At 39.5% G+C, this 10,898-nt stretch overlaps 1 protein-coding gene across 1 annotated transcript; it reads left to right on the forward strand.

Moving 5' to 3' along the window:
• Positions 1-7,968: 7,968 nt before the first annotated feature.
• LOC126017751 (olfactory receptor 10V1-like) lies at positions 7,969-8,907 on the forward strand. The gene has a single exon (XM_049779804.1). It carries the CDS (start codon positions 7,969-7,971, stop codon positions 8,905-8,907), a length of 939 nt encoding a protein of 312 aa, XP_049635761.1.
• Positions 8,908-10,898: the final 1,991 nt, after the last annotated feature.

A 10,898-nucleotide genomic window follows, 5' to 3' on the forward strand; every position in this document is an offset into this window, starting at 1 on the left:
GTTTCCCTCCTGTCCTCAACTCTGCCCTTTCTCCTGCCTGCCTTTGGGGTAGAAAACATTTTTTCTTCTATTTCTCCTCTTTTCTTTCAGGTACTTTGGTTTGCACTATTGTTACTGAAGGGGTATCATACATATCACTTTCTGTTTTTTCAGATGCCAGCTCTTGTCCAGAATGATCTTTTCCATCTTCCATTGTCATAGTGGTTCCTTCTCTGTCTTAATTGCACTATTCCACTATTTGTAGCTTTGTAGCTTTGTACCATGGGCTATTCCTCCCAACCCTCATCTCTATTGTCTCTAGATATTATTAACATAATATTTTTTTCTTTTCTTTTCTTTTCTTTTCTTTTTTTGGTTTTTGGCCACACCCGGCGTTGCTAAGGGTTACTTCTGGCTGTCTGCTCAGAAATAGCTTCTGGCAGGCAAGGGGGACCATATGGGACACCGGGATTTGAACCAACCACCTTTGGTCTTGGATCGGCTGCTTGCAAGGCAAATGCCGCTGTGCTATCTCTCCGGGCCCATCTTTTTCTTTATATATCACAAATGAGTGTGGTCATTCTGTCTTTTCCTCTCCCTCTGACTCATTTCACTTAGCATATTACTCTCCATATCCATCTATGTATAAACAAATTTCATGACTTAATTTCTCCTAACAGCTGCATAGTATTCCATTGTGTAGATGTACCACAGTTTCTTTAGCCACTACCACAGTTTCTTTAGTCACTCAACTCTTCTCAGGCACTTGTGTGGCTTCCAGATTCTTGTTATTGTGAATAGTGTGGCAATGAACATAAGAGTTCAGAGGGCTTTTCTCTGTTGTGTTTCTGGGTCCGTAGGGAATATTCCCAGGAGAGATATTGCTGAGGGACATGGAAGTTCAAAATACTATTTTTTGGAGTAATATCCATATTGTTTTCCAAAAAGGCTGGACTAGTCTATATTCCCACTACTGTTGTGAAACTTCAAGCAGTTTTTTTGTATATAATTTCCTTTGATCTTGATGTTTTCATTATTATATATCTTTCTTTGGTTTTTATTATACCATGAAGTTTCTAGGAGACGTTTTATTTGGGTCTCCTTTGGCTGGGACTCTTTGTGTGTCTTGAATCTCTGTTTCTGCCTGCCTCAACACTGAAAACTTCTCACCTACTATTTCTAGTGTTTTTATTGTTTCTCTTTCTTTTTTGGGGGGGGCACACCCGGCGGCACTTATGGGTTATTCCTGGCTCTTCACTTAGAAATCACTCCTGGTTCAGGGGACCATATGGGATGCCAGGATTTAAATAACCAGTTGTGCCATACAGCTGTGCTATTGCTCTGGCCCCTCTATCTCTTTTTCTTTCTTTTTTTTCTTTCTTCTTTCTTTCTTTCTTTCTTTCTTTCTTTCTTTCTTTCTTTCTTTCTTTCTTTCTTTCTTTCTTTCTTTCTTTCTTTCTTTCTTTCTTTCTTTCTTTCTTTCTTTCTTTCTTTCTTTCTTTCTTTCTTTCTTTCTTTCTCTTTCTTTCTTTCTTTCTTTCTTTCTTTCTTTCTTTCTTTCTTTCTTTCTTTCTTTCTTTCTTTCTTTCTTTCTTTCTTTCTTTCTTTCTTTCTTTCTTTCTTCTTTCTTTCTTTCTTCCTTTCTTTCTTTCTCCTTCCTTCCTTCCTTCCTTCCTTCCTTCCTTCCTTCCTTCCTTCCTTCCTTCCTTCCTTCCTTCCTTCCTTCCTTCCTTCCTTCCTTCCTTCCTTCCTTCCTTCCTTCCTTCCTTCCTTTCTTTCTTTCTTTCTTTCTTTCTTTCTTTCTTTCTTTCTTTCTTTCTTTCTTTCTTTCTTTCTTTCTTTCTTTCTTTCTTTCTTTCTTTCTTTCTTTCTTTCTTTCTTTCTTTCTTTCTTTCTTTCTTTCTTTCTTTCTTTCTTTCTTTCTTTCTTTCTATCTTTTCTCTTTCTTTCTACACCCAGCAATGCCCAGTGGTAACTCCGAACTTTGCCCCTATGGATCACTCTTCGTGGTTCTGGGGGACTATATGGAATGCTGTGAATGCTGTGGCTTGACCTAAATTTAATGCTGCATGTATGCCAAGTGTCTTAGTCCCTGTATTGTCCTTCAGCCTCTTACCTTAATTTTATAACACCTTGACTAGCACTATCAGTTAATAGTATAAAGGTAATCACTTGCAGTGTACATGGTGGGTCTTAAAAATTATTTGGTAAATATATAAAGGGATGCCTAATGGTCTGAGACTTGATTGTGGATGGATGCTGGTCATGCATTTTCATCTTCTTTAGGACCTGTTTTATAAAGTGGGTTATAGAATTATGTAATAAAAACAATATGGAATATAAATAATAATTAGGATGGGCACAAAGGCATGGAGCAGAGAGTAAGTTTTCCTGTCTGGAGAAGGGTCTAGTATGGTATGTGTAGCAGAATATGGTTTCATTTCACCAGGACTCTTGGCTGAGTTTTGAAGGGCCCTGAGTATTTGTTTGGATATATATATATATATATATATATATATATATATATATATGTATGTATATATATAAATTAACTCCTTTTTGGATAAATTAAAATAATTTATATTTCTAAAGAAAATCAAATATGGGTTGTAAAAATTGCAAATGATTGGGGGGGGAATTGCAAATGATTAAAATATAGTTAAGCCTAGCAGCAATTAAGTCACTTTTGAATATTTCTTACCCCAAATAATTGCAATTTGTGGTTTGTGTTTAAAACATTGACCTACAGGGGATGGTCAAGTTAAAAAGTAAGTTAGTCTCTTGAGACTTCATTGAAACAAACCAAAAGGGAATTCTCCAGAAATGAGATGAGAAGGAGCCCACAATTGTATCTTTTCTGATCACAAGTCTAATCTTCTTCCCTGGAGGAGCAGCAACATGAAAGACTGAACTGTATATTGGTTTTTTTTTTTTTTTTGAACTGTATATTGACTTTCCCCAGTACTGGTGGTTTCTTTATGGTTTAAACTCCTTGACTCCTTGACTCTATTAAGAAACAGATCACATCTTCAGCTTCTGTCAGCTTCAGGAAAGGGTGTGTTGGGAGCGCCACTCTAGATAGATAGAAGGTAAGGAGGGTATGAAGGTTAGTCTGTAGTGTTATGTGATATGGAGCCTCTTGTGAATGAATCAATGAACATAGCTGACATTGGGGTTTTTATGATCCTTTGTGAGTTTCCTTGTGTAGAGTTGAAGTTGAATTGACATTATTTTTTTTTAAAACCATTCACTCATTCATTGGTTTCTGGGCCACACCCAGAGGCTAAGGGGTCACTCCTGGCTCTGCACTCAGAAATCGCCCTGGCAGGCTGGGGGACCATATAGGACTCCAGGAATCAAATTGGGTCCCTCCCAGGTCAGCCTCATGCAAGGCAAATTGTTTACTGTTATGCTGTCTCTCCGGTCCCTGAATTAAAATTAACTTAACCTCATGGAGTAATGAAATTACACTATTTATGTCCAATATACCAACAATAAAATTCTCTAAACAGAGACTGAGGTGAGAGGATCACATCTGTTCACATCTATTGTAGGAGTTCACGCTTTGCTTGAACATCTCGAAAGTATAGTGCAATATATTCAATTACCAAGTTAAACACCATCGTATTGTACATTGTAGAAGTTGTATATATACTCAGCAAGTGAGTGAATACATTTCAAATACTATTAATTACTCATTAAGAGGAAAGTAAAGAAAGTGTAATGTCTTTATCACAAGTCTTTACTTGAATGTTTTCTAAGTTTTTGGAGGCAATATTCAGATTGTTCAAGATTCATCATTGAGGATTCAACATTACTGAAGGTATAAATCCTAGGTGGAAAAGACATGAAGTGTCTTGAGCTCATCATCAGGTACCAAGAGAACATGCAGCAGCAGGGACAGAATCAAGCAAAGTGGAAGAAAGTCTTTGTTTACAGGTGAAAGAATAAAACTCAAAGTTTTGTCATTTTTATTCCATTGAGAGGATACCAAAAAAGTGAACTTGCTATTGGAGAGGGGGAAATTTTGAAATTTACTCATCAGTTCTTTGAATGAAGAAACAAAAGGCAAGACTAGTTTTTTTCTTTTTATAAGAAGGTCATACTTTGAATGTCCTTGAATATGAAATGTCTTGCAGTAAAACCCCACTTCAATGAGGTCAAAGAATTTTACAATATAAAATGTAAAAGTTAGGTAGAGAGATAATGGAACTAAGAAATTATAATTAGGGGCCGGGCGGTGGCGCTGGAGGTAAGGTGCCTGCCTTGCCTGCGCTAGCCTAGGACGGACCGCGGTTCGATCCCCCGGCGTCCCATATGGTCCCCCAAGAAGCCAGGAGCAACTTCTGAGCGCATAGCCAGGAGTAACCCCTGAGCCTCACGGGGTGTGGCCCAAAAACCAAAAAAAAAAAAAAAAAAGAAATTATAATTAAGTGAATAAAAGTTAGCTTTGTATTTGGTAAAAGTTAATCTAAAAGAATAACATGAATTTTGTTGCTCCCATTATAAGACGGAATGACATTTATTATAAAGTAGCATGTATGTTTGATCAAAGATGTGTAGAACCTCTTAAGAATTCTGATGAATATCTGAGAAATGTTAAAAATCCTTTATTATATCAATACATTGCATTAATACCTTACATTAAAATATGATATTTTTACTAGTAGTTTCAAATAATTCCAAAGAAATTCTAAACAGCTCATTTTATTTCTAAAGTTCAGAAAATTTAATGAGGGGCCAGAGTGATAGCATAGAGGTAGGGTGTTTGACTTGCACTCGGCTGACCCAGGACAGACCTGGGTTCGATCCAAAAATTTTTTTGAGGGCTGTTTGAATTGTCTGCTTGAGGGGTATTGCTATCCTGAATTCTGATCTTATATAGTTGTAACTTTGGGAGATTACGCTCATTAAACTTGTAGAGGATTGTGCAAATTAATTCTCTTGGAGCAAAATATTTTTCTTTATTTTTATTTTTTATTTTTATATTTTGGCCACACCAGGTAGTGTTCAGGGGTTACTCCTGGCTTTGTGCTCCTGAATCACTCCTGGTGAGATCAGGAGGCCATATGGAATGCTGAGAATTGTACCCAGGTCAGCTGCCTACAAGGCAAACTCTCTTCCTCCTGAATTGACCCCAGTAATACTCTAAATTTTAAAGTTGCAGGAAAAAAATAGATAGAAAAAAGTAAATGCTACATTTAAAATTTTCTTTTTATTTTTAATTATGAGAACAAAGATGCAAAGAAAGAGGACAAGGTAAAGTTACAGTGGAAGGACAATCACCCATAACATAATTCTCAGAAGAAGTCCCCTTGCTGATATCTTGACTTTGAACTTTCAGCCAAAGAACATTAAGGTAAATAAAACAGAATCCATGTACAATTACTTTGTCCCTCAAGTCCCCAGACTGTAACATATTATAATTTTTTTTTTTTTTTGGTTTTTGGGCCACACCCGGCGGTGCTCAGGGCTTACTCCTGGCTATCTGCTCAGAAATAGCTCCTGGCAGGCACGGGGGATCATATGGGACACCGGGATTCGAACCAACCACCTTTGGTCCTGGATCGGCTGCTTGCAAGGCAAACACCGCTGTGCTATCTCTCCGGGCCCTTATAATATTTCTTAACAGCACACAAGGCAATCTAAAGCCATAAAACTTACATAACTCCTTAAACATTAGAGGCATAATATTTTTTACATTTTCATGTACATGCATATTAAATGCTACATTTTTAACTTAAATTTTTAATGCATTTAACAGTCTTTTTTATTTATTTATTTTCAGTTTTGGTTTTTGGGTCACACCCAGTGGCACTCAGGGGTTACTCCTGGCTCTGAGCTCAGAAATCGCTCCTGGAAGGCCTGGGGGACCATATGGGATGCTGGGATTCGAACCACTATCAGTCCTGGATCAGCTGTGTACAAGGCACATGCTCTACCACTGTGCTATGGCTCCAGCCCTGCATTCAACAGTCTTTATTTTAGACTTTATGCTAGATGCTAATCTTTCAGCGTGGAAGGAATGATGCCATTAGTTTTGAGGATGAGAGAAGACACATGAAAAGAAATGGGTAGGTAGAGGACATTCAATTCTCCAGAACTATGCCTCCAGGTGACTTCGTTATTTTGCTCTGTGAAGTTGGAAACTGAGTCATTGCTGTCAGCGTGAGAGGAGATTGTACAAGGGAAACTAATTTTAGTGAGTACTTAGAGAATAGGAACATAATTAGGGTTGATAAGGCTATTCTATTTGTTTGTTTGTTTTGGTTTGGATTTTGGGCCACATTCAATGGCTCTCAGAGGTTACTGCTGGCTCTGTGCTCAGAAATTGCCCCTGGCAGGTTCAGGGGGACCATATAGGATACTGGTCTATCCCAGGTCAGCTGCATGCAAGCCAAATATTCTACCACTGTGCTATTACTTTGGCCCATTGAAGGCCATTCTGTCTGTTATCTCTGTTGTGCCACCAGTCAGAAGAATTTGTGAAGTTTTTCAGTGATGTTTTGCCTAAAATAGAAATGATGGAAATTATAGATGGTATCATTACGTTGACAAGGTCAGTGCTCCAAGAGATAGACCATAAATCTTGATTAAGACAAGGAATAAAGTCTATAGGAGACTTTGGTGTTATCAAAATAGTCGTTAAAAGATAAAAACTTAACATGGAGGTAGGGTGTTTGCCTTGCATGCAGAAGGATGGTGGTTCAAATCCCGGCATAATGTCCCCCGAGCCTGCCGGGAGCGATTTCTGAGTGTAGAGCCAGGAGTAACCCCTGAGTGCTGCTGAGTGTGACCCCCCCTAAAAAAGATAAAAACTTATTACTTATTATTGTTTATGGAACACACATCAGGATTGAGGCTCATTTACCTCCCACCCTCATCTTGAGTACTGTGTTTTTTGTTTTCCACAGAGATGAAGAAATTGAAGTAGAAAGCTTCAGCATATTCTCAAGGTCATCAAATTATCCAATAAAAATAACTGCTTAAACCAAAAATCTCTTATACTAGTATCAGCTCTTGATAACCAGGCAAAGAATTATGGGAATAGAGGTGTTTGTGTGCTGGAAATAGTAATACTTATCTCAGGTTTTTAGGGTTTACTTGGACATAAAGACTTAATGTATGCCAATTTACAGAGCTTCCTTATTCCCAGTTTCTTAAAGATGGAAGCAGTACAAAATCTTAACAGATTAATGGGAAAATAAATATGGTATTTACACATAAAGGACTGATACACATTTGTCAAAAGGATGACACTCCAAAATTTTTTCAACTACATGAATAAGGCTGGAAAGCATTGTGCTTAGTGAGATGAGTCAAACTTCGTAGAACAAATATTATTAATTCCAGGTATATGAACTACCTAAAAATAGAACATTGCTACAGAAGAATAGATGATGCTGAAGACTAGGATGGGAGAATGAGATGAGATTATTAATCAATAAGAAAAGAGTTTCCTTTGGGGATGGCACAGAGCTCTTGGGAATAATAAACAGTGGGGGCCGGAAAGATAGCATGGAGGTAAGGCGCTTGCCTTTCATGCAGAAGATCATCGGTTCGAATCCTGGCATCCCATATGGTCCCCCGTGCCTGCCAGGAGCAATTTCTGAGCATGGAGCCAGGAGTAACCCCTGAGCACTGCCGGGTGTGACCCAAAAAACACACAAAAAAAATTAACAGTGATGATCCCATACATTTTGGAATTTTTGTAATTTGGAATTTTTGTAATTGTGCACTTACACAAAGTTATAAATATTTTTATGTCATGTACATTTTTTACCAGAATTGGAAAATTATGTTAGTGGTGAACTACTTTTGACAACAGACACGATATTGAAGTTTATTTCTGGGGGTCATCATGGAGAGAGATGAGGAGGTAGAGGAGATTATGGGTTAAATGGGTCACAGAGGAGCTCTGTGTCCTGACCTTCATCTGTCCTCAGAGGTCAGCAGTTGTGTCATTAGCAGTCCCCAGTCATTGAATACATGGAGGAAGCAAACCAAACAGGGATGATCCTCTTCCACTTCCGCCCCTTCTCCAAACTCCCTGAAGTGCAGATGCTGATTTTTGTGACTTTCCTCATCATGTATCTGGTCAGCATCAGTGGCAACTTCTCCATTACTCTTATCATCTGCATCAACCGCTCTCTCCACACTCCCATGTACTTTTTCCTGGGCAACTTGGCAGCCCTGGAGATCTGCTACTCTTCTACCATCGCCCCTCTCACTCTGGCCAGTGTCTTGTCCACAGAACAAACTCTCGTCTCCCTGGCTGGCTGTGGCACTCAGATGTTCTTCTTCATTTTCCTGGGCAGCGCTGACTGCATTCTGCTGGCTGTCATGGCCTATGACAGGTTCGTGGCCATCTGCCATCCTTTGCGCTATACCCTCATGATGAGCTGGCGACTGTGTGTTCAAATGTCCCTGGGATCTCTGGTGCTTGGGTTCATCCTGGCCATGCAACTGACTGTGCTTATTTTCCAACTCCCTTTCTGTAGCAGCAAAGAAATTAGTCTGTTCTATTGTGATGTCCTCCCTGTCATGAGAATGGCTTGTGCAGACACTAGGGTCCACGAAGCTACTCTCTTTGTGGTCAGCATCACTGTTCTCACCATCCCCTTCCTGCTCATCACTCTTTCCTATGTCTTCATTGTGGCTGCCATCTTGAAGATCAACTCAGCAGAGGGGAGACACAAGGCTTTCTCCACCTGCTCTTCCCACTTGACTGTGGTTCTCCTGCAGTATGGCTGTGGAAGCCTCATTTACCTGTGCCCCAGCTCCAGCTACTCTCCGGAGAGGGGACAGGTGGTGTCTGTGGTTTACACTTTCATCACTCCCGTGCTCAACCCATTGATCTACAGCATGAGGAACAGAGAACTTAAGGATGCTTTGAAGAAAGAAATAATGAAGTTCTTTTTGACCTAAACATAATTATTACCCTGGATGCTTATTTTCTACATCTGAGTAGACACATGTTTCTGCTCTGTGAAGGATGACATGGCAACAGGTGATTATTGCTTTTGGATGGTTTTTTTTCTATTTCAGTTGATTTCTGAAAACCATTGTTTTTTTCCTGATTTCATTTTCCATGCATTTTGGTTGATTTTTTTTTTTTGACAATGCTCAGCTGTGCTCAGGGTCTACTCCTGGTTTGGACCTTTGGGGTTCCTCCCAAAGAAAAAGATTGAAATTAGAAAGGACGTGTGGGCCAGTGGTGCAATGGATAACGTGTCTGACTATGGATCAGAAGAAATTATAAAGGACATCTATATGAAAAGTAGCTGCTCTTTCTTGAGACATATGTTCCATCTTCTATTTTCTTATTTCTTTTTTTTTTTCTGGGCCACACCCGTTTGATGCTCAGGGGTCACTCCTGGCTAAGCGCTCAGAAATTGCCCCTGGCTTGGGGGGACCATATGGGACACCGGGGGATCGAACCGTGGTCCTGATCCTTGGCTAGCGCTTGCAAGGCAGACAGACACCTTACCTCTAGCGCCACCTCGCCGGCCCCTATTTTCTTATTTCTAAGGTGAAGGTTAAAATGCTCATAGGTCCTACATTTATGGTTGTTCTGACAGTCAGGACTAAAATGTCCCTAGGATCTAAATTTATGGTGCTTCCGAGGACCAAAATAAACATTCAGCAAAAGTTCTTTGGATCTTTAAAGGGTATTATTCAACTTTAAATTCATTATATAATCTTCATCATCATACATTGAAAATCTTTGCTCTAATTATGTCTTCTCAACAAATACTTTTTCATGTTTTTTTTTTAATCACAATCAAACTGCACATCTGTGCAGGCAAAAATACAAAATTAAAATATAAATAAGGGGGGCCCGGAGAGATAGCACAGCGGCGTTTACCTTGCAAGTAGCTGATCCAGGACCAAAGGTGGTTGGTTCGAATCCCGGTGTCTCATATGGTCCCCCGTGCCTGCCAGGAGCTATTTCTGAGCAGACAGCCAGGAGTAACCCCTGAGCAACGCTGGGTGTGGCCCAAAAACCAAAAGTAAATAAATATATAAACAAGGGGCCAGAGCAATAGTACAGCTGGTAAGGATCTTGCCTTTCATGTAACACGATTTTGGTCCCCAATCTCTGCCGGGAGTTATCCCTTAGTCCAGAAGCAGGAGAAAGTCCTGTACACTCCTGGATGTAACCCTAAAACAAAACAAAACAAAGTCCAAAGAAGCTAAAATGACAATAAAATTAGAACCATCAAAAACACTATTTTATGGAATTATGCATTTTTGAATTATTTGTTTTGCATCTAAAGTTCTCTTTCAACTATGATTGGAGAAGCACAGGAGTTTCTCTCTCTTTTTTTTTTACTTTTAAACTTAATCTAATTCCATCTCAATATGTCTTCTTTTGCTTTTAACAGGTTTTCCCCATGTCTGATCCTTCTCTTTTCTATATTCTCTTTCTCTTCTCACTCTCATTTAGGTATGCAAGCTCGCATATACATATTGGCATACTTTGTATTCTTCTTTACAGTGTGCCCTTTTTTAAAAAACTTTATTTACTGATTGATTGGTTTTTGGGTCACACCCAGTGGCACTCAGGGGTCACTCCTGGCTCTGCACTCAGAAATCACCCCTGGCAGGCTGGGGACCTATATGGGATACCGGGAATTGAACCGGGTCCCTCCCGGGTAGGTTGCATGCAAGGCAAAAGCCCTACCTCTGTTCTATTTCTTAGGACCCCAGTTTATCTTTAATGTTGTGGTCTGCACAACATTGTTTCCTCCTATCCCAAAAGTATATATTGAAACCCTAATTAAGTCTTTTTTTTTTCTTGTTTTTTGGGCCACACCCTGCGTTGCTCAGGGGTTACTCCTGGCCATCTGCTCAGAAGTAGCTCCTGGCAGGCTTGGAGGACCATATGGGACACCGGGATTCGAACCAACCACCTT

Source organism: Suncus etruscus, chromosome 9 (assembly GCF_024139225.1).
Source record: "Suncus etruscus isolate mSunEtr1 chromosome 9, mSunEtr1.pri.cur, whole genome shotgun sequence".
Classification (NCBI taxonomy): domain Eukaryota; kingdom Metazoa; phylum Chordata; class Mammalia; order Eulipotyphla; family Soricidae; genus Suncus; species Suncus etruscus.